Raw genomic sequence first — 25,409 nt, 5'->3', positions numbered from 1 at the left:
GTAAAATTATATAGAAGAAAAACTCCATAGTTTCGTTCAAATAGCTTGCTCTTAAATGTGCTCCAAAACAAATGCCGCACATCTGTGCATATGATTCCCAACTCGTTCTAACATCCCCGGAACGAAGTGACTGCTGCCGACCAAGTCTTAGATACGTGTTGTGTTACAAAAGTTGCAAGTCATTGTTTATTAGTGTTCAAAGTTGATTAGTGTCCAAAGTAACCTGCTGATCAAAGTTAATTACAGATCATAGTTAATAAGTGTTCAGAGTTACTTAATTTGCATTGATACTTTCTGGTCAAAGTTACTTTATATAGAGACTTACTGTTGAAAGATACTTCTGATTATAGATACTTACTGTTGAGAGTTAATTACTGATCAGAGTTACTCACTGGTCATAGTTACTTGCTGGTCATAGATACTTACTGTTCAGAGTAACGTTTTGTTCTTAGAAGCTTACTGAGCGTAGTTAATTACTGGTCATAGTTAATTACTGATCATAGTTCTATAAATCGTCCGATTGTTCCTATGGCAGCTATATATATGAATATATATAGTCCACCGATTCGGCATGTTCCGATTTATATACCAGTAAAATTATATAGAAGAAAAACTCCATAGTGTCGTTCAAATAGCTTGCTCTTAAATGTGCTCCAAAACAAATGCCGCACATCTGTGCATATGATTCCCAACTCGTTCTAACATCCCCGGAACGAAGTGACTGCTGCCGACCAAGTCTTAGATACGTGTTGTTTTACAAAAGTTGCAAGTCATTGTTTATTAGTGTTCAAAGTTAATTAGTGTCCAAAGTAACCTACTGATCAAAGTTAATTACTGATCATAGTTAATAAGTGTTCAGAGTTACTTAATTTGCATTGATACTTCCTGGTCAAAGTTTCTTTATATAGAGACTTACTGTTGAAAGATTCTTCTGATTATAGATACTTTCTGTTGAGAGTTAATTACTGATCAGAGTTACTCACTGGTCATAGTTACTTGCTGGTCATAGATACTTACTGTTCAGAGTAACTTAATGTTCTTAGAAACTTTCTGATCATAGTTCTATAAATCGTCCGATTGTTCCTATGGCAGCTATATATATGTATATATATAGTCCACCGATTCGGCATGCTCCGATTTATTTACCAGTAAAATTATATAGAAGAAAAACTCCATAGTTTCGTTCAAATAGCTTGCTCTTAAATGTGCTCCAAAACAAATGCCGCACATCTGTGCATATGATTCCCAACTCGTTCTAACATCCCCGGAACGAAGTGACTGCTGCCGACCAAGTCTTAGATACGTGTTGTGTTACAAAAGTTGCAAGTCATTGTTTATTAGTGTTCAAAGTTGATTAGTGTCCAAAGTAACCTGCTGATCAAAGTTAATTACAGATCATAGTTAATAAGTGTTCAGAGTTACTTAATTTGCATTGATACTTCCTGGTCAAAGTTTCTTTATATAGAGACTTACTATTGAAAGATACTTCTGATTATAGATACTTACTGTTCAGAGTAACTTAATGTTCATAGAAACATACTGATTGTAGTTAATTACTGGTCATAGTTAATTACTGATCATAGTTCTATAAATCGTCCGATTTTTCCTATGGCAGCTATATATATGTATATATATAGTCCACCGATTCGGCATGCTCCGATTTATTTACCAGTAAAATTATATAGAAGAAAAACTCCATAGTGTCGTTCAAATAGCTTGCTCTTAAATGTGCTCCAAAACAAATTCCGCACATCTGTGCATATGATTCCCAACTCGTTCTAACATCCCCGGAACGAAGTGACTGCTGCCGACCAAGTCTTAGATACGTGTTGTTTTACAAAAGTTGCAAGTCATTGTTTATTAGTGTTCAAAGTTAATTAGTGTCCAAAGTAACCTACTGATCAAAGTTAATTACAGATCATAGTTAATAAGTGTTCAGAGTTACTTAATTTGCATTGATACTTCCTGGTCAAAGGTACTATCTAAAGAGACTTACTGTTGAAAGATACTTCTGATTATAGATACTTACTGTTGAGAGTTAATTACTGATCAGAGTTACTCACTGGTCATAGTTACTTGCTGGTCATAGATACTTACTGTTCAGAGAAACTTAATGTTCTTAGAAACTTTCTGATCATAGTTCTATAAATCGTCCGATTTTTCCTATGGCAGCTATATATATGTATATATATAGTCCACCGATTCGGCATGCTCCGATTTATTTACCAGTAAAATTATATAGAAGAAAAACTCCATAGTTTCGTTCAAATAGCTTGCTCTTAAATGTGCTCCAAAACAAATGCCGCACATCTGTGCATATGATTCCCAACTCGTTCTAACATCCCCGGAACGAAGTGACTGCTGCCGACCAAGTCTTAGATACGTGTTGTTTTACAAAAGTTGCAAGTCATTGTTTATTAGTGTTCAAAGTTAATTAGTGTCCAAAGTAACCTACTGATCAAAGTTAATTACAGATCATAGTTAATAAGTGTTCAGAGTTACTTAATTTGCATTGATACTTCCTGGTCAAAGGTACTATCTAAAGAGACTTACTGTTGAAAGATACTTCTGATTATAGATACTTACTGTTCAGAGTAACTTAATGTTCTTAGAAACTTTCTGATCATAGTTCTATAAATCGTCCGATTTTTCCTATGGCAGCTATATATATGTATATATATAGTCCACCGATTCGGCATGCTCCGATTTATTTACCAGTAAAATTATATAGAAGAAAAACTCCATAGTTTCGTTCAAATAGCTTGCTCTTAAATGTGCTCCAAAACAAATGCCGCACATCTGTGCATATGATTCCCAACTCGTTCTAACATCCCCGGAACGAAGTGACTGCTGCCGACCAAGTCTTAGATACGTGTTGTGTTACAAAAGTTGCAAGTCATTGTTTATTAGTGTTCAAAGTTGATTAGTGTCCAAAGTAACCTGCTGATCAAAGTTAATTACAGATCATAGTTAATAAGTGTTCAGAGTTACTTAATTTGCATTGATACTTCCTGGTCAAAGTTTCTTTATATAGAGACTTACTGTTGAAAGATACTTCTGATTATAGATACTTACTGTTCAGAGTAACTTAATGTTCATAGAAGCATACTGATTGTAGTTAATTACTGGTCATAGTTAATTATTGATCATAGTTCTATAAATCGTCCGATTTTTCCTATGGCAGCTATATATATGAATATATATAGTCCACCGATTCGGCATGTTCCGATTTATATACCAGTAAAATTATATAGAAGAAAAACTCCATAGTGTCGTTCAAATAGCTTGCTCTTAAATGTGCTCCAAAACAAATGCCGCACATCTGTGCATATGATTCCCAACTCGTTCTAACATCCCCGGAACGAAGTGACTGCTGCCGACCAAGTCTTAGATACGTGTTGTGTTACAAAAGTTGCAAGTCATTGTTTATTAGTGTCCAAAGTAACCTGCTGATCAAAGTTAATTACAGAACATAGTTATTAAGTGTTCAGAGTTACTTAATTTGCTTTGATACTTTCTGGTCAAAGTTACTTTATAAAGAGACTTACTGTTGAAAGATACTTCTGATTATAGATACTTACTGTTCAGAGTTAATTACTGATCAGAGTTACTCACTGGTCATAGTTACTTGCTGGTCATAGATACTTACTGTTCAGAGCAACGTTTTGTTCTTAGAAACTTACTGAGCGTAGTTAATTACTGGTCATAGTTAATTACTGATCATAGTTCTATAAATCGTCCGATTGTTCCTATGGCAGTTATATATATGTATATATATAGTCCACCGATTCGGCATGCTCCGATTTATTTACCAGTAAAATTATATAGAAGAAAAACTCCATAGTGTCGTTCAAATAGCTTGCTCTTAAATGTGCTCCAAAACAAATGCCGCACATCTGTGCATATGATTCCCAACTCGTTCTAACATCCCCGGAACGAAGTGACTGCTGCCGACCAAGTCTTAGATACGTGTTGTGTTACAAAAGTTGCAAGTCATTGTTTATTAGTGTTCAAAGTCGATTAGTGTCCAAAGTAACCTGCTGATCAAAGTTAATTACAGATCATAGTTAATAAGTGTTCAGAGTTACTTAATTTGCATTGATACTTCCTGGTCAAAGTTTCTTTATATAGAGACTTACTGTTGAAAGATACTTCTGATTATAGATACTTACTGTTCAGAGTAACTTAATGTTCATAGAAACATACTGATTGTAGTTAATTACTGGTCATAGTTAATTATTGATCATAGTTCTATAAATCGTCCGATTTTTCCTATGGCAGCTATATATATGAATATATATAGTCCACCGATTCGGCATGTTCCGATTTATATACCAGTAAAATTATATAGAAGAAAAACTCCATAGTGTCGTTCAAATAGCTTGCTCTTAAATGTGCTCCAAAACAAATGCCGCACATCTGTGCATATGATTCCCAACTCGTTCTAACATCCCCGGAACGAAGTGACTGCTGCCGACCAAGTCTTAGATACGTGTTGTGTTACAAAAGTTGCAAGTCATTGTTTATTAGTGTTCAAAGTTGATTAGTGTCCAAAGTAACCTGCTGATCAAAGTTAATTACAGATCATAGTTAATAAGTGTTCAGAGTTACTTAATTTGCATTGATACTTCCTGGTCAAAGTTTCTTTATATAGAGACTTACTGTTGAAAGATACTTCTGATTATAGATACTTACTGTTCAGAGTAACTTAATGTTCATAGAAACATACTGATTGTAGTTAATTACTGGTCATAGTTAATTATTGATCATAGTTCTATAAATCGTCCGATTTTTCCTATGGCAGCTATATATATGAATATATATAGTCCACCGATTCGGCATGTTCCGATTTATATACCAGTAAAATTATATAGAAGAAAAACTCCATAGTGTCGTTCAAATAGCTTGCTCTTAAATGTGCTCCAAAACAAATGCCGCACATCTGTGCATATGATTCCCAACTCGTTCTAACATCCCCGGAACGAAGTGACTGCTGCCGACCAAGTCTTAGATACGTGTTGTGTTACAAAAGTTGCAAGTCATTGTTTATTAGTGTCCAAAGTAACCTGCTGATCAAAGTTAATTACAGAACATAGTTATTAAGTGTTCAGAGTTACTTAATTTGCTTTGATACTTTCTGGTCAAAGTTACTTTATATAGAGACTTACTGTTGAAAGATACTTCTGATTATAGATACTTACTGTTCAGAGTTAATTACTGATCAGAGTTACTCACTGGTCATAGTTACTTGCTGGTCATAGATACTTACTGTTCAGAGCAACGTTTTGTTCTTAGAAACTTACTGAGCGTAGTTAATTACTGGTCATAGTTAATTACTGATCATAGTTCTATAAATCGTCCGATTGTTCCTATGGCAGTTATATATATGTATATATATAGTCCACCGATTCGGCATGCTCCGATTTATTTACCAGTAAAATTATATAGAAGAAAAACTCCATAGTGTCGTTCAAATAGCTTGCTCTTAAATGTGCTCCAAAACAAATGCCGCACATCTGTGCATATGATTCCCAACTCGTTCTAACATCCCCGGAACGAAGTGACTGCTGCCGACCAAGTCTTAGATACGTGTTGTGTTACAAAAGTTGCAAGTCATTGTTTATTAGTGTTCAAAGTTGATTAGTGTCCAAAGTAACCTGCTGATCAAAGTTAATTACAGATCATAGTTAATAAGTGTTCAGAGTTACTTAATTTGCATTGATACTTCCTGGTCAAAGTTTCTTTATATAGAGACTTACTGTTGAAAGATACTTCTGATTATAGATACGTACTGTTCAGAGTAACTTAATGTTCATAGAAACATACTGATTGTAGTTAATTACTGGTCATAGTTAATTACTGATCATAGTTCTATAAATCGTCCGATTTTTCCTATGGCAGCTATATATATGTATATATATAGTCCACCGATTCGGCATGCTCCGATTTATTTACCAGTAAAATTATATAGAAGAAAAACTCCATAGTTTCGTTCAAATAGCTTGCTCTTAAATGTGCTCCAAAACAAATGCCGCACATCTGTGCATATGATTCCCAACTCGTTCTAACATCCCCGGAACGAAGTGACTGCTGCCGACCAAGTCTTAGATACGTGTTGTGTTACAAAAGTTGCAAGTCATTGTTTATTAGTGTTCAAAGTCGATTAGTGTCCAAAGTAACCTGCTGATCAAAGTTAATTACAGATCATAGTTAATAAGTGTTCAGAGTTACTTAATTTGCATTGATACTTCCTGGTCAAAGGTACTATCTAAAGAGACTTACTGTTGAAAGATACTTCTGATTATAGATACTTACTGTTCAGGGTAACTTAATGTTCTTAGAAACTTTCTGATCATAGTTCTATAAATCGTCCGATTGTTCCTATGGCAGTTATATATATGTATATATATAGTCCACCGATTCGGCATGCTCCGATTTATTTACCAGTAAAATTATATAGAAGAAAAACTCCATAGTTTCGTTCAAATAGCTTGCTCTTAAATGTGCTCCAAAACAAATGCCGCACATCTGTGCATATGATTCCCAACTCGTTCTAACATCCCCGGAACGAAGTGACTGCTGCCGACCAAGTCTTAGATACGTGTTGTTTTACAAAAGTTGCAAGTCATTGTTTATTAGTGTTCAAAGTTAATTAGTCTCCAAAGTAACCTACTGATCAAAGTTAATTACAGATCATAGTTAATAAGTGTTCAGAGTTACTTAATTTGCATTGATACTTCCTGGTCAAAGTTTCTTTATATAGAGACTTACTGTTGAAAGATACTTCTGATTATAGATACTTACTGTTCAGAGTAACTTAATGTTCTTAGAAACTTTCTGATCATAGTTCTATAAATCGTCCGATTGTTCCTATGGCAGTTATATATATGTATATATATAGTCCACCGATTCGGCATGCTCCGATTTATTTACCAGTAAAATTATATAGAAGAAAAACTCCATAGTTTCGTTCAAATAGCTTGCTCTTAAATGTGCTCCAAAACAAATGCCGCACATCTGTGCATATGATTCCCAACTCGTTCTAACATCCCCGGAACGAAGTGACTGCTGCCGACCAAGTCTTAGATACGTGTTGTGTTACAAAAGTTGCAAGTCATTGTTTATTAGTGTTCAAAGTTGATTAGTGTCCAAAGTAACCTGCTGATCAAAGTTAATTACAGATCATAGTTAATAAGTGTTCAGAGTTACTTAATTTGCATTGATACTTCCTGGTCAAAGTTTCTTTATATAGAGACTTACTATTGAAAGATACTTCTGATTATAGATACTTACTGTTCAGAGTAACTTAATGTTCATAGAAACATACTGATTGTAGTTAATTACTGGTCATAGTTAATTACTGATCATAGTTCTATAAATCGTCCGATTTTTCCTATGGCAGCTATATATATGTATATATATAGTCCACCGATTCGGCATGCTCCGATTTATTTACCAGTAAAATTATATAGAAGAAAAACTCCATAGTGTCGTTCAAATAGCTTGCTCTTAAATGTGCTCCAAAACAAATTCCGCACATCTGTGCATATGATTCCCAACTCGTTCTAACATCCCCGGAACGAAGTGACTGCTGCCGACCAAGTCTTAGATACGTGTTGTTTTACAAAAGTTGCAAGTCATTGTTTATTAGTGTTCAAAGTTAATTAGTGTCCAAAGTAACCTACTGATCAAAGTTAATTACAGATCATAGTTAATAAGTGTTCAGAGTTACTTAATTTGCATTGATACTTCCTGGTCAAAGGTACTATCTAAAGAGACTTACTGTTGAAAGATACTTCTGATTATAGATACTTACTGTTGAGAGTTAATTACTGATCAGAGTTACTCACTGGTCATAGTTACTTGCTGGTCATAGATACTTACTGTTCAGAGAAACTTAATGTTCTTAGAAACTTTCTGATCATAGTTCTATAAATCGTCCGATTTTTCCTATGGCAGCTATATATATGTATATATATAGTCCACCGATTCGGCATGCTCCGATTTATTTACCAGTAAAATTATATAGAAGAAAAACTCCATAGTTTCGTTCAAATAGCTTGCTCTTAAATGTGCTCCAAAACAAATGCCGCACATCTGTGCATATGATTCCCAACTCGTTCTAACATCCCCGGAACGAAGTGACTGCTGCCGACCAAGTCTTAGATACGTGTTGTTTTACAAAAGTTGCAAGTCATTGTTTATTAGTGTTCAAAGTTAATTAGTGTCCAAAGTAACCTACTGATCAAAGTTAATTACAGATCATAGTTAATAAGTGTTCAGAGTTACTTAATTTGCATTGATACTTCCTGGTCAAAGGTACTATCTAAAGAGACTTACTGTTGAAAGATACTTCTGATTATAGATACTTACTGTTCAGAGTAACTTAATGTTCTTAGAAACTTTCTGATCATAGTTCTATAAATCGTCCGATTTTTCCTATGGCAGCTATATATATGTATATATATAGTCCACCGATTCGGCATGCTCCGATTTATTTACCAGTAAAATTATATAGAAGAAAAACTCCATAGTTTCGTTCAAATAGCTTGCTCTTAAATGTGCTCCAAAACAAATGCCGCACATCTGTGCATATGATTCCCAACTCGTTCTAACATCCCCGGAACGAAGTGACTGCTGCCGACCAAGTCTTAGATACGTGTTGTGTTACAAAAGTTGCAAGTCATTGTTTATTAGTGTTCAAAGTTGATTAGTGTCCAAAGTAACCTGCTGATCAAAGTTAATTACAGATCATAGTTAATAAGTGTTCAGAGTTACTTAATTTGCATTGATACTTCCTGGTCAAAGTTTCTTTATATAGAGACTTACTGTTGAAAGATACTTCTGATTATAGATACTTACTGTTCAGAGTAACTTAATGTTCATAGAAGCATACTGATTGTAGTTAATTACTGGTCATAGTTAATTATTGATCATAGTTCTATAAATCGTCCGATTTTTCCTATGGCAGCTATATATATGAATATATATAGTCCACCGATTCGGCATGTTCCGATTTATATACCAGTAAAATTATATAGAAGAAAAACTCCATAGTGTCGTTCAAATAGCTTGCTCTTAAATGTGCTCCAAAACAAATGCCGCACATCTGTGCATATGATTCCCAACTCGTTCTAACATCCCCGGAACGAAGTGACTGCTGCCGACCAAGTCTTAGATACGTGTTGTGTTACAAAAGTTGCAAGTCATTGTTTATTAGTGTCCAAAGTAACCTGCTGATCAAAGTTAATTACAGAACATAGTTATTAAGTGTTCAGAGTTACTTAATTTGCTTTGATACTTTCTGGTCAAAGTTACTTTATAAAGAGACTTACTGTTGAAAGATACTTCTGATTATAGATACTTACTGTTCAGAGTTAATTACTGATCAGAGTTACTCACTGGTCATAGTTACTTGCTGGTCATAGATACTTACTGTTCAGAGCAACGTTTTGTTCTTAGAAACTTACTGAGCGTAGTTAATTACTGGTCATAGTTAATTACTGATCATAGTTCTATAAATCGTCCGATTGTTCCTATGGCAGTTATATATATGTATATATATAGTCCACCGATTCGGCATGCTCCGATTTATTTACCAGTAAAATTATATAGAAGAAAAACTCCATAGTGTCGTTCAAATAGCTTGCTCTTAAATGTGCTCCAAAACAAATGCCGCACATCTGTGCATATGATTCCCAACTCGTTCTAACATCCCCGGAACGAAGTGACTGCTGCCGACCAAGTCTTAGATACGTGTTGTGTTACAAAAGTTGCAAGTCATTGTTTATTAGTGTTCAAAGTTGATTAGTGTCCAAAGTAACCTGCTGATCAAAGTTAATTACAGATCATAGTTAATAAGTGTTCAGAGTTACTTAATTTGCATTGATACTTCCTGGTCAAAGTTTCTTTATATAGAGACTTACTGTTGAAAGATACTTCTGATTATAGATACGTACTGTTCAGAGTAACTTAATGTTCATAGAAACATACTGATTGTAGTTAATTACTGGTCATAGTTAATTACTGATCATAGTTCTATAAATCGTCCGATTTTTCCTATGGCAGCTATATATATGTATATATATAGTCCACCGATTCGGCATGCTCCGATTTATTTACCAGTAAAATTATATAGAAGAAAAACTCCATAGTTTCGTTCAAATAGCTTGCTCTTAAATGTGCTCCAAAACAAATGCCGCACATCTGTGCATATGATTCCCAACTCGTTCTAACATCCCCGGAACGAAGTGACTGCTGCCGACCAAGTCTTAGATACGTGTTGTGTTACAAAAGTTGCAAGTCATTGTTTATTAGTGTTCAAAGTCGATTAGTGTCCAAAGTAACCTGCTGATCAAAGTTAATTACAGATCATAGTTAATAAGTGTTCAGAGTTACTTAATTTGCATTGATACTTCCTGGTCAAAGGTACTATCTAAAGAGACTTACTGTTGAAAGATACTTCTGATTATAGATACTTACTGTTCAGGGTAACTTAATGTTCTTAGAAACTTTCTGATCATAGTTCTATAAATCGTCCGATTGTTCCTATGGCAGTTATATATATGTATATATATAGTCCACCGATTCGGCATGCTCCGATTTATTTACCAGTAAAATTATATAGAAGAAAAACTCCATAGTTTCGTTCAAATAGCTTGCTCTTAAATGTGCTCCAAAACAAATGCCGCACATCTGTGCATATGATTCCCAACTCGTTCTAACATCCCCGGAACGAAGTGACTGCTGCCGACCAAGTCTTAGATACGTGTTGTTTTACAAAAGTTGCAAGTCATTGTTTATTAGTGTTCAAAGTTAATTAGTCTCCAAAGTAACCTACTGATCAAAGTTAATTACAGATCATAGTTAATAAGTGTTCAGAGTTACTTAATTTGCATTGATACTTCCTGGTCAAAGTTTCTTTATATAGAGACTTACTGTTGAAAGATACTTCTGATTATAGATACTTACTGTTCAGAGTAACTTAATGTTCTTAGAAACTTTCTGATCATAGTTCTATAAATCGTCCGATTGTTCCTATGGCAGTTATATATATGTATATATATAGTCCACCGATTCGGCATGCTCCGATTTATTTACCAGTAAAATTATATAGAAGAAAAACTCCATAGTTTCGTTCAAATAGCTTGCTCTTAAATGTGCTCCAAAACAAATGCCGCACATCTGTGCATATGATTCCCAACTCGTTCTAACATCCCCGGAACGAAGTGACTGCTGCCGACCAAGTCTTATATACGTGTTGTGTTACAAAAGTTGCAAGTCATTGTTTATTATTGTTCAAAGTTAATTAGTGTCGAAGGTAACCTACTGATCAAAATTAATTACTGATCATAGTTAATAAGTGTTCAGAGTTACTTAATTTGCATTGATACTTCCTGGTCAAAGGTACTATCTAAAGAGACTTACTGTTGAAAGATACTTCTGATTATAGATACTTACTGTTCAGGGTAACTTAATGTTCTTAGAAACTTTCTGATCATAGTTCTATAAATCGTCCGATTGTTCCTATGGCAGTTATATATATGTATATATATAGTCCACCGATTCGGCATGCTCCGATTTATTTACCAGTAAAATTATATAGAAGAAAAACTCCATAGTTTCGTTCAAATAGCTTGCTCTTAAATGTGCTCCAAAACAAATGCCGCACATCTGTGCATATGATTCCCAACTCGTTCTAACATCCCCGGAACGAAGTGACTGCTGCCGACCAAGTCTTAGATACGTGTTGTTTTACAAAAGTTGCAAGTCATTGTTTATTAGTGTTCAAAGTTAATTAGTCTCCAAAGTAACCTACTGATCAAAGTTAATTACAGATCATAGTTAATAAGTGTTCAGAGTTACTTAATTTGCATTGATACTTCCTGGTCAAAGTTTCTTTATATAGAGACTTACTGTTGAAAGATACTTCTGATTATAGATACTTACTGTTCAGAGTAACTTAATGTTCTTAGAAACTTTCTGATCATAGTTCTATAAATCGTCCGATTGTTCCTATGGCAGTTATATATATGTATATATATAGTCCACCGATTCGGCATGCTCCGATTTATTTACCAGTAAAATTATATAGAAGAAAAACTCCATAGTTTCGTTCAAATAGCTTGCTCTTAAATGTGCTCCAAAACAAATGCCGCACATCTGTGCATATGATTCCCAACTCGTTCTAACATCCCCGGAACGAAGTGACTGCTGCCGACCAAGTCTTATATACGTGTTGTGTTACAAAAGTTGCAAGTCATTGTTTATTATTGTTCAAAGTTAATTAGTGTCGAAGGTAACCTACTGATCAAAATTAATTACTGATCATAGTTAATAAGTGTTCAGAGTTACTTAATTTGCATTGATACTTCCTGGTCAAAGGTACTATCTAAAGAGACTTACTGTTGAAAGATACTTCTGATTATAGATACTTACTGTTCAGAGTTAATTACTGATCAGAGTTACTCACTGGTCAAAGTTACTGGCTGGTCATAGATACTTACTGTTCAGAGTAACTTAATGTTCTTAGAAACTTACTGATCATAGTTAATAACTGATCATAGTTCTATAAATCGTCCGATTGTTCCTATGGCAGCTATATATATGTATATATATAGTCCACCGATTCGGCATGCTCCGATTTATTTACCAGTAAAATTATATAGAAGTAAAGTTCCATAGTTTCGTTCAAAAAGCTTGCTCTTAAATGTGTTTCAAAACAAATGGCGCACATCTGTGCATATGATTCCCAACTCGTTCTAACATCCCCGGAACGAAGTGACTGCTGCCGACCAAGTCTTAGATACGTGTTGTGTTACAAAAGTTGCAAGTCATTGTTTATTAGTGTTCAAAGTTAATTAGTGTCGAAGGTAACCTACTGATCAAAATTAATTACAGATCATAGTTAATAAGTGTTCAGAGTTACTTAATTTGCATTGATACTTCCTGGTCAAAGGTACTATCTAAAGAGACTTACTGTTGAAAGATACTTCTGATTATAGATACTTACTGTTCAGAGTTAATTACTGATCAGAGTTACTCACTGGTCATAGATACTTGCTGGTCATAGATACTTACTGTTCAGAGAAACTTAATGTTCTTAGAAACTTTCTGATCATAGTTCTATAAATCGTCCGATTGTTCCTATGGCAGCTATATATATGTATATATATAGTCCACCGATTCGGCATGCTCCGATTTATTTACCAGTAAAATTATATAGAAGTAAAGTTCCATAGTTTCGTTCAAAAAGCTTGCTCTTAAATGTGTTTCAAAACAAATGGCGCACATCTGTGCATATGATTCCCAACTCGTTCTAACATCCCCGGAACGAAGTGACTGCTGCCGACCAAGTCTTAGATACGTGTTGTTTTACAAAAGTTGCAAGTCATTGTTTATTAGTGTTCAAAGTTAATTAGTGTCCAAAGTAACCTACTGATCAAAGTTAATTACTGATCATAGTTAATAAGTGTTCAGAGTTACTTAATTTGCATTGATACTTTCTGGTCAAAGTTTCTTTATATAGAGACTTACTGTTGAAAGATACTTCTGATTATAGATACTTTCTGTTGAGAGTTAATTACTGATCAGAGTTACTCACTGGTCATAGTTACTTGCTGGTCATAGATACTTACTGTTCAGAGTAACTTAATGTTCTTAGAAACTTTCTGATCATAGTTCTATAAATCGTCCGATTGTTCCTATGGCAGCTATATATATGTATATATATAGTCCACCGATTCGGCATGCTCCGATTTATTTACCAGTAAAATTATATAGAAGAAAAACTCCATAGTTTCGTTCAAATAGCTTGCTCTTAAATGTGCTCCAAAACAAATGCCGCACATCTGTGCATATGATTCCCAACTCGTTCTAACATCCCCGGAACGAAGTGACTGCTGCCGACCAAGTCTTAGATACGTGTTGTGTTACAAAAGTTGCAAGTCATTGTTTATTAGTGTCCAAAGTAACCTGCTGATCAAAGTTAATTACAGATCATAGTTATTAAGTGTTCAGAGTTACTTAATTTGCATTGATACTTTCTGGTCAAAGTTACTTTATATAGAGACTTACTGTTGAAAGATACTTCTGATTATAGATACTTACTGTTCAGAGTTAATTACTGATCAGAGTTACTCACTGGTCATAGTTACTTGCTGGTCATAGATACTTACTGTTCAGAGTAACGTTTTGTTCTTAGAAGCTTACTGAGCGTAGTTAATTACTGGTCATAGGTAATTACTGATCATAGTTCTATAAATCGTCCGATTGTTCCTATGGCAGTTATATATATGTATATATATAGTCCACCGATTCGGCATGCTCCGATTTATTTACCAGTAAAATTATATAGAAGAAAAACTCCATAGTGTCGTTCAAATAGCTTGCTCTTAAATGTGCTCCAAAACAAATGCCGCACATCTGTGCATATGATTCCCAACTCGTTCTAACATCCCCGGAACGAAGTGACTGCTGCCGACCAAGTCTTAGATACGTGTTGTTACAAAAGTTGCAAGTCATTGTTTATTAGTGTCCAAAGTAACCTGCTGATCAAAGTTAATTACAGATCATAGTTATTAAGTGTTCAGAGTTACTTAATTTGCATTGATACTTTCTGGTCAAAGTTACTTTATATAGAGACTTACTGTTGAAAGATACTTCTGATTATAGATACTTACTGTTCAGAGTAACTTAATGTTCTTAGAAACTTTCTGATCATAGTTCTATAAATCGTCCGATTGTTCCTATGGCAGTTATATATATGTATATATATAGTCCACCGATTCGGCATGCTCCGATTTATTTACCAGTAAAATTATATAGAAGAAAAACTCCATAGTTTCGTTCAAATAGCTTGCTCTTAAATGTGCTCCAAAACAAATGCCGCACATCTGTGCATATGATTCCCAACTCGTTCTAACATCCCCGGAACGAAGTGACTGCTGCCGACCAAGTCTTAGATACGTGTTGTTTTACAAAAGTTGCAAGTCATTGTTTATTAGTGTTCAAAGTTAATTAGTCTCCAAAGTAACCTACTGATCAAAGTTAATTACAGATCATAGTTAATAAGTGTTCAGAGTTACTTAATTTGCATTGATACTTCCTGGTCAAAGTTTCTTTATATAGAGACTTACTGTTGAAAGATACTTCTGATTATAGATACTTACTGTTCAGAGTTAATTACTGATCAGAGTTACTCACTGGTCATAGATACTTGCTGGTCATAGATACTTACTGTTCAGAGAAACTTTCTGATCATAGTTCTATAAATCGTCCGATTGTTCCTATGGCAGCTATATATATGTATATATATAGTCCACCGATTCGGCATGCTCCGATTTATTTACCAGTAAAATTATATAGAAGAAAAACTCCATAGTTTCGTTCAAATAGCTTGCTCTTAAATGTGCTCCAAAACAAATGCCGCACATCTGTGCATATGATTCCCAACTCGTTCTAACATCCCCGGAACGAAGTGACTGCTGCCGACCAAGTCTTAGATACGTGTTGTGTTACAAAAGTTGCAAGTCATTGTTTATTTGTGTTCAAAGTTAATTAGTGTCGAAGGTAACCTACTGATCAAAATTAATTACTGATCATAGTTAATAAGTGTTCAGAGTTACTTAATTTGCATTGATACTTCCTGGTCAAAGTTACTTTATATAGAGACTTACTGTTGAAAGATACTTCTGATTATAGATACTTACTGTTCAGAGTTAATTACTGATCAGAGTTACTCACTGGTCATAGTTACTTGCTGGTCATAGATACTTACTGTTCAGAGTAACTTAATGTTCTTAGAAACTTACTGATCATAGTTCTATAAATCGTCCGATTGTTCCTATGGCAGCTATATATATGTATCTATATAGTCCACCGATTCGGCATGCTCCGATTTATTTACCAGTAAAATTATATAGAAGAAAAACTCCATAGTTTCGTTCAAATAGCTTGCTCTTAAATGTGCTCCAAAACAAATGCCGCACATCTGTGCATATGATTCCCAACTCGTTCTAACATCCCCGGAACGAAGTGACTGCTGCCGACCAAGTCTTAGATACGTGTTGTGTTACAAAAGTTGCAAGTCATTGTTTATTAGTGTCCAAAGTAACCTACTGATCAAAGTTAATTACAGATCATAGTTAATAAGTGTTCAGAGTTACTTAATTTGCATTGATACTTCCTGGTCAAAGGTACTATCTAAAGAGACTTACTGTTGAAAGATACTTCTGATTATAGATACTTACTGTTGAGAGTTAATTACTGATCAGAGTTACTCACTGGTCATAGTTACTTGCTGGTCATAGATACTTACTGTTCAGAGTAACTTAATGTTCTTAGAAACTTTCTGATCATAGTTCTATAAATCGTCCGATTGTTCCTATGGCAGCTATATATATGTATATATATAGTCCACCGATTCGGCATTCTCCGATTTATTTACCAGTAAAATTATATAGAAGAAAAACTCCATAGTTTCGTTCAAATAGCTTGCTCTTAAATGTGCTCCAAAACAAATGCCGCACATCTGTGCATATGATTCCCAACTCGTTCTAACATCCCCGGAACGAAGTGACTGCTGCCGACCAAGTCTTAGATACGTGTTGTGTTACAAAAGTTGCAAGTCATTGTTTATTTGTGTTCAAATTTAGTGGGTGATCATACATTCTTATTGGTCATAGAAACATACTTTAATATAAATCTTTATATAATTATTTATCGTTCCGCTTACAGTGATGTCAACTATTTGACGAATTCTGCACCGCCGGCGGCTGCCGAGTGGACGTCGTTGCTGAGACCGCTGAGGGGACGCGAACCGGAGGGCATGTGGAACCTGCTATCGATCGTGCGAGAGATGTACAGGCGCTGCGACCGGAATGCAGTCCGATTGCTGGAGATAATCACGGAGGAGTGCATGTCCTGCGACCAGATCCTAATCTGGTGGTTCCAGACCAAGCTGGCGCTAATGATGGGCTCCCACGGACACTCTGGCGGTAAGCACTCGAACACGCACTCCAACTCCACAGCACTGCAGCATGCCTGCAGTTCGCTGTGCGACGAGATCGTGGCCCTGTGGCGTCTAGCGGCCCTGAATCCTGGCCTGGCGCCGGATGAACGCGACATGCTGCACGCCCAGTTCACGGCCTGGCATCTGAAGATCCTCGATCGAGTGGTCAAGAGCCGGATGATGCCGTCGTCGTACACCAATAAGCACCAGCAGAACTCACGCTCCGACACGGAACTCTTCATCGGCTTCAAGCCGGCCATTGAGGCGTGCTACCTGGACTGGGAGGACTATCCCATTGCGGGCGTGACGCACACCCACGACACGAATCCCATCTACTACTCACCCTTCACCTGCTTCAAGCACACGGACCCCAAGTCCGGCGAGTCGGTTAATCCCGGCCAGCTGAACGCAACCCAAGCGGTGATGACAAACAACAAGCACTACAACTACTTCAGCTCCTCCAGCGACCATGGCCTTCATCCGGGCGCCTTTAAGCAGCGTTTGGAGCGACCATTCCGGGAGTCACGCTTCTACAACAATCTCGGCGACCTCGAGGGACCGGGTATGTTGTCCGGAGCAGGAGCATACAGCAGCAGACAGCTTCCTTCGGGGCTGGGCAGCAGCGGCGGAGGCTCTGTGGGTGGAGGCCACGCCACTTCCGGAACTGGAGGCATCGGCCAAATGACCGGCGGAGTTGGAGTAGCTGTCGGAGCGGCATCTGGATCCGGCGACGTGAATCATTCCGCACAGCAGCAGCTGCTGCCCAGTATCTTGTCCGGAGTCAGCGCGTCAGTGGCCAATTCCAAGGGAGGAGGCGGTGGAGGAGGAGGAGGTGGTGCTGGAGTAGTCACTGGCGGCGGCGTCGGCGGAGCCGGAGCTGATGGCAATCGGTCGAGTGCCAGCAGCGAGGGATTTTGTGAGAACGACGATTTCGGCGGAGATACCAGCAGCAGCCACAACTACTGTCCGCCCGGACAGGCGGCGACATCGTCTGTGCCTGGCCAGAAATCCTCCGCGCTCACCGAATCGGACTCGCAGAGCAGCTTCGATGCCGTCTCGCAGCAGAGCAAGGACGACCAGCCAGTGGGAGTCGGCGCAGCAGTTGGCGTAGAGCAGGCATGCTCCACCTCCGACACTTCGTCCGCCTCCTCAGCATCCTCGTCCGCTTCGACGGCATCCGGGAGCTCCAACAGTTCCACGTCATCGATGCTGATGGCCGGACAAGAACTAGCCGCTAGTGCAAGTGTCGGTGGCGGTGTCGGTTCCGTGCAGCAAACGCCGCGTCGCCTGAGCAAGGATGAATCCTTCAGCAGTAGCAGCGATGAGTTCAACCAAGGATCTGGCAGCGGAGCGAGAGGAGAAAGCGCAGCTGACGGCGCAGGAATAGACGGAATGGCTGGCGCAGGAGGAGGAGGAGCAGGCTCATCGGCTGGCGGAGACCTCACGCCAGTGCCCAGCACATCTGCGGCAGCACGAGCTGCCCTGGCAGCCGGATCCTCTGCTGCGATGCCGGCAATGATGCCTGGTACACCACACCACCATCACCATCATCACCACATGTCGTCAGCCGGCGCCGCTGGAGCATTATCGGTGCTGGGACTGGCTGCTGCTCCATCGCTGGATCAGCCCAGCGGTAGCGCCTCGTCGTCATCGTTGGCAGCAGCCCGGGCAGCCGCTGTGGCCGCTTGCAGCGACAAGCCACACGTCTTCTCCAATGTCCGACCGACGGAGGATGCCTGGGACATACTCCTGGCCCGAGCCGAGGGCCTGCATGCCCATGGCCATGGAAGCGAGGCCTGCATCCTGGCCGTGCGCCTGGCCGAGCAAATGCTGGCCAATCCGCCCAATCTGCTTCTGGAACTGCCGCCCGCACCGAAGCGCAAGGGCAAGAAACAGAACGTGAATCCCATCTCGCACCAGTTGACCGTGGTGGCCTCCGCTACGCTGTCCAAATGCGCCTTCCTCTGCACGGTGCTGTCGGAGAACTCGGAGCATTATCACATCGGCTTCCGGATATGCCTGTTCGCCCTAGAGATGCCACGGCCGCCGGCTAGCACCAAGCCGCTGGAGGTGAAGCTGGCAAACCAGGAGGCGGATATACTGGCGCTGCTCAAGCGCCTGCCCCTCGGCTCGGCGGAACTGCAGGTGATTCGCGAACGTGCCGAGCAGCTGCGCAGTGGAACCTTCAAGACGCGCGGAGAAGCCCTGCTGCCGATTAACCTGGCCACATTCATATTCGACGCCCTCGTTCTCCTCAGTCCCGTGGGTGGAGGAGGAGGATCTGCTGCAGCCATGCCGGGTTCAGGAGGACTAGGAGCTGCATCAGGAGCCGGTTCTGGAGCGTCTGGCAAATCCCTGGTCACATCCGGCGGCCGGCTGCTCTTCTACAAACCGCACAGCGATGAGAATCTAGGATTTGATGCTGCTGTGGCCGCCTTGGGACTCAAGGCGAATGTCTCGGAGGCAGAGCATCCATTGCTCTGCGAAGGCACACGGCGGCAGCGCGGAGATCTCGCGCTGACCCTGCTCTCCCACTACAAGGACGAGCCACGCAAGATAGCCAAGATCATGGAGAAGCTGCTGGACAGGGATATACACACGCTGCTCAAGGCACCGCTCCTGCCCGCCTACTACTCGAGCAACCCGCCGGTGAGGACGCCGAGCAACCAGCCTACGCGCAGGGAGGAGCATCACGAGTACGGTGGCAGCGGTAGCTCCGCCGGATGTCCCTCATCCAACTGCAATCCCGTGGCCAATCTGTGCGAGCTCCTGCCGGCGGACTACGGCAGTGTCGGTGGCAACAGTCGACCCCACAGCTCTACGAGCGCCGAACTGGAGCTGAGCATGTGCGCCCTGAGCATGGCCAGCAGTGGCAGCCAGTCGGGGCAGGGCATGGTGCCCACACCGAATGCGGCCGGAGGCGGAACCACTGGGACACCCAACTCTGGCAGCACCACGGCCATTGGAGGCCAGAATCCGAGCGGTAATAATCCGAGTGGCAATGGCGCAGGAGGAGGAGGCAGCGGCGGCGGCGGAAACGGTGGAAATGGAGGCGGTGCCAATGGCGGCAGCTCCAGCAGCAGTCGCAGCAAGGAGAGCCGGTACAAGGGCAAGAGGGCATACCCCTCGATACCCAACCAGCCGTCGGAGGCCAGTGCCCACTTCATGTTCGAGCTGGCGAAGACCGTGCTGAACAAGGCCGGTGGCAACAGCTCCACGTCGCTATTCACGCAGGCGAGCACCAGCCAGAATCACCACGGACCGCACCGAGCCCTCCACATGTGCGCCTTCCAGCTGGGCCTATATGCCCTCGGCCTGCACAACTGCGTCAGTCCCAACTGGCTGTCGCGGACGTACTCATCGCATGTCTCCTGGATCCTGGGCCAGGCGATGGAGATTGGAGCGCCGGCTATTAGTTTCCTGATCGACACCTGGGAGGCGCATCTGACGCCACCGGAAGCAGCTGGCATGGCGGATCGTGCGTCTCGCGGCTGGGACAGCAACATGGTATACCCGGCGGCGGAACTAGCCCTCTCCGTTCTGCCCCATGCCGCCGCCCTGAATCCGAACGAAATCCAGCGCGCAATCCTGCAGTGCAAGGAGCAGAGCGATCTAATGCTGGAACGGGCCTGTCTCACGGTGGAAACGGCCGCCAAGGGCGGCGGCGTCTATCCAGAGGTGCTGTTCCAGGTGGCCCGCTACTGGTACGAGCTGTACATGCGGAATACGCCGAACAACAGTGAGCACGAGCCCCACGACGACGCCATGGATCACTCCGCGGTGAGTCTAAGCGCGTTGATCGAGTCGCAGCAACAGCACGAACTCCAGCAGCAGCAACAGCAGCAGCAGCAGGCGGTGCAGCAGCAGGTGCAGCAACAGCAGCAGCAGATGGGTATGCCGAATCCGGGTGTGCCTGGCGGAGGCGGTGGTCCCGGCGGACCCGGACTTCCAGTGGCCGTGCCACCGCCCGTTGGCGTTGGCTCCGCCCTGCCCAATCCGCAGGGCCAGTTCCAGCCCGTGGGCGTAGCCGCACTGGCTCCTCTCGGCCTGGCCCCGTATCCGCCATACAGCTTCTGCCAGGGCCTGTATGCCCACGCCCACCACAACCTGAGCTATCCGCCCGGACAGATGCAGATGTACATCTCGGCTGGACCGCCGCCGCCGCCACAGGCCTACGGTGGCTACCAGCAGGCGCCGCCACAGCAGCCGCCCAATCCGCAGCAGCAGCAGCAGCAGGTTGTGCAGCAGCAGGTCGTGCAGCAGCAGGTTCAGCAGGTGCAGCAACAGCAGGTCGTGCAGCAGCAGGTCCAGATGGCGGGACAGCCGCCGCCGGGGCACCCCGGTCAGCCGGGGCATCCGGGACAGCCGCCATCCGCCTTCCAGCCACAGCCGCCGCCGGGAGCCTTCCAGCCGATGCCACCGCAGGCCTACCAAGCGCTCCAAGCAGGTCCTCCTGGACCGCCGATGGGTCCGCCTCAAGGATACTACGGTCCACCGCCTCCACCACCGCCAAACGGACCACCCGGAGTGGGCGTCGGTGTTGGTGTAGGTGTGGGCGTGGGCGTCGGCGTGATGCCCATGCGGCAGCACCAGCACCAACATCCCGTGTATCCGTTCATGCAGCAGGCGCCGCCGCCTCCAGTGCAGCAACAGCAGCAGCAGGCGCCGCCCTCGCAGCCACCAGTTCGACAGCGACAGCCACACCAGTTCACGTGAGTAAATCCAGAATTAGTGATCCTTTCGTCAGCTTCCCTTGGTTAATAACTCTTTTCCTATAGACCAACCCAGCTGAGGTATCTGCTGGCGGCCTATAATGTGGGCATGCTGGCCATGGAGACGCTGGCTCGCCGCGTCCACGACGACCGGCCGCAGGCCAAGTATGCCCGGAATCCGCCGTACGGCGAGGACGTCAAATGGCTGCTCCGGATCAGCAAGAAGCTGGGCACTCAGTATCTGCATCAGTTCTGCATTTGCGCGGTCAACTCGATCGTGAGTCCGTTCGTCCTCCACGACGTGGCCATCGAGTCTGCCCACTATCTGGGCAGGAACAACCACCAGCTGGTGATGCAGCATCTCCGCTCCGCCCTGACTCCGCTCGTCCAGAAGTGCCAGCAAATGTGAGTATTTCCAGAAGGAGCCGAGATCGAGTTCCCAACGAGACTAATGAGATGGCATTCCATGAAACAGGTACATCCAGTGCATCCACCAGAAGCTGTATCATCTGACGCAGGGCGATTACGAGGAATTCGCTAGCATTGTGGTGGCCGCCCGCGCCGCCTTCCAGATTACGCCCGAGGGCAGTGCCCAGTTTAAGGACTGGCTGCAGTCCATCAAGCGGTAAGTGTCGTTAGAAGGTATTGTATTGTATCCAGCTTACAAGCATCCTTGTCTTGATTTGTAGGTCGAAATCCTGCAAGAAAGAGCTGTGGACACAGATTAATGCGGCTCTGCAGAGCAACTCCAAATGACAAAGACTTGACTCCTGCAATCTGATGACGGCAGTGGCAGCAGCAGCAGCAGCAGCAACGACGAGTGACGCAGCGACGGCGGCGGCTGAGTGCAAATCCACGACAGCGTCGGTGAACGGCAGCGGCGGCATCAGCAACAGCAGCCTCATCATCCCGCTGAATGGCAACAACCACAACAGCATTGCCAGCAGCAATACCAAGAACGGCAGCATCGGCATGAGCAGCTTGGGCGACAACCATCATCATCACCATCATCACCACAGGCATCATCATCTGCTGGAAACACCAGCAGGTAGCACGGGGGCATCTGTAGCAGCAGCAGCAGCAGCAGCTTGTCAGCCAGCAACAGGAGGTGGAGGCGGAGGAGCATCATCATCAGCTGCAATAGCATCAGTTGCTGCAACAGCTACTAGCTACGATCGAACGGAGCGTGGAGAGCGACGTCCACCGCTGCTGGGGGCACCGCCGCTTTTTGCAATAAGTAACATCACCAACAACAACAGCAGCAGCAGCACTAGCGGCAACAGCAATGGCAGCAACGACAACAGCAACGTCAACAATCGATCGGCAGGAGCAACAACAGCAGCGATTGCTTTTCATCACTCGCTTATGCCGAACTACTATCCCAGCACGACGCGTCAGTTGCATATGCACAGCCATGCCCGGACACATGCCTCACATCCTCACCAGCATCAGCCACATCCTCAGTCACAACTACATCCTCAGCCACATCCACACGCACACTCACACCCACACCCGCATCCGCACCCGCATCCACATCCACATCAGTACCAGCTGCAGGCCCTGAGCCATTACCATCAGCAACTTTAACAACGTGTCGGGCCCAGCCCAGCAGCGACTGGTGCGTTTATTGCTGCAGCTCCTGCAACGTCGTCGTCGCTGTCGTCTGAGGAGATTGCCTGGCGGCGACGACGACGCTGTCCCAGCTGCGAGTAATAATCGGCCAGCTGGTCCTGGCACTGGCTTCTGGCTTTGGCTCTGGTTGATGGTGTTGCTGATGCTGTTGCTGGTTCTGGGCCTGCCGCTGTTGCTGCTGATGCTCCTTTGAGCCACCCATACCCATTTTATGCCCCATTTACGAACCTCTATGGATGAGAACCACCGCCACCGCACTTAGTTCATGTTAAATTTACAAATTTCGAGTTTCATTTGGAAAACTTTTGATTATTTCTAAGATTTTTTTTTTTAATTAAGATAATTTTAATTTTATTTTTAATCCTCTTTGTGTATGTGTGTGTGAGTGAATGTGAGTGTGCGTGTGTACTTCTTTAGACTGATATATCTGCCAACAACAGCTGCAACAACAACAACTGATCCACACACACACACACTCTCATCCGCACTAGATCTTGGTTAATCGATAAATTTCGATAGTTTTCCAGCTAGCCCACACACACATGCATACATACATACACTCTCATACCCAGACAGCATATATATATATATATATATATATATATATATATATATAGAGCACAGAGGGAGAAGGAGGAGGCTCTGGTGACTCTGTTTGATCATTTTTTCAGAAATATAATGTGTTCAGTTAAATTAACGTATTTATATAGGCGATCTATCAAATAGTTATCTTCAGCTACATCTCTATGCATAAATATCAACTTTGACCCACTAAATATTTGCTTAAAACTAATACCCTTACCCTTACCCTACCCTAACCTTACTTACATTATTGTAAAATTTTTTTTTACTTCAACCTTTTATAGTTTTAAGTTTTAAACTAACTGCTTTTGATTATATTCATTGTTTCTATGCATATTTATATTATTTAGTCTAAGCGAAAACCGATTTATACATAAAATTTTACTTATTTAGTAATTCTTACGGGTTAAGTGAATTTTTTAGGATTTTCAAATTTAAACAAACACAAAAAATTATAAAAATGTAATCGACAATCGAGAGACGAAGAAGTTCTCACCGTAAGGTAGAGCAGTTTGTTTCAAATATTTTAAGCTAGCAAAAGATCTCAAAAACAATTCGTAATCGAAAATTGTTAATCAATATTTCAATTGCATTGGCGAAAAAGCGACTGGAACTGTTTCTTCTTCCAGAGAAATTCCAAAAAAAGAAATTTCTTGTGGAAAGCCTAAACGGTTTCCTTCCAAGTGTTATCCCCTCGTGGAAATGATCCATTCCCGGCTGGAAAGAACTTCCTGGCCTGGTTAGTATGGATCATTCCCCGGGGGATTCCAGCCTGGAAGGGACTGAGCGGGAAATGTCTGAACAAGCTTAATATCATCTCTTGACTGACTTAAGAAATTGATTCAGCAAGAAATAGTAACTTTTTCGTAAATATTCCAATTGGAGAATAATTTCGAAATGGTTTTCTTCGATGGAAACCTGAGGGATATGTGTGCGTGGATCCAGGAAGCTGACTAAGCTTCAACGGATACTCACCCACATGGATAGCAAAAATATTTCGGACAAACTGTTGGAATTTCTTCGGCTTCGACTTCTACTTTGTATTGTTGACACACCCAAACACTTTTTATTAATATGTAAAGAGCTATGAGAAATAGTTTTTCAAAACAGAGTTTCTATTTTTACAATGAAATACAAAAAACAATTGCAAAAAATATTTTATTTCTAAATTGTATTCTTATTTTGAATACTTTTTTCGAATTAATTTTTTTTTGTTTGTATCTACTTTTATGAAACATAAACATATTTTAAAAAACCATAAATTCTTTATATTTATACACACAACAAAAAAAAAAGAAAAGATGAAAATGAAAAAAATATGAACAAAATAATTTTTTTTATATACACACAGAAAAAATGATGCTGTTTTGAATAAATATGGTTTTTTGGATTTATATCAAAACGCAAATGAAAAGAACAAAAAAAGACAAAAAAATGAGAAAAAACTAAACAAAAACACTCAAAATAATTAA

The 25,409-nt window shown here is 41.5% G+C and overlaps 1 protein-coding gene across 1 annotated transcript in view; it reads left to right on the top strand.

Annotated features, from left to right (window-relative positions):
- Positions 1–25,405, top strand: part of Dora (zinc finger SWIM domain-containing dorado) — a 39,063-nt gene extending 13,658 nt beyond the window's left edge. The window contains exons 5-8 of the mRNA XM_086835664.1: positions 16,738–21,723; positions 21,790–22,128; positions 22,199–22,348; positions 22,413–25,405. Of these exons, the coding sequence (XP_086691790.1) occupies positions 16,738–21,723; positions 21,790–22,128; positions 22,199–22,348; positions 22,413–22,479 (5,542 nt within the window). The 3' untranslated portion in view covers positions 22,480–25,405. The remainder of the gene's footprint in view (positions 1–16,737; positions 21,724–21,789; positions 22,129–22,198; positions 22,349–22,412) is intronic.
- The last annotated feature ends 4 nt before the right edge of the window (positions 25,406–25,409 follow it).

The sequence above is a fragment of the Drosophila serrata genome, unplaced genomic scaffold, assembly GCF_035046125.1.
Source record: "Drosophila serrata isolate PLE 108 unplaced genomic scaffold, ASM3504612v1 contig_276, whole genome shotgun sequence".
Taxonomy (NCBI): Eukaryota; Metazoa; Arthropoda; class Insecta; order Diptera; family Drosophilidae; genus Drosophila; species Drosophila serrata.
This window is presented reverse-complemented; position numbering and strand designations above follow the sequence as displayed.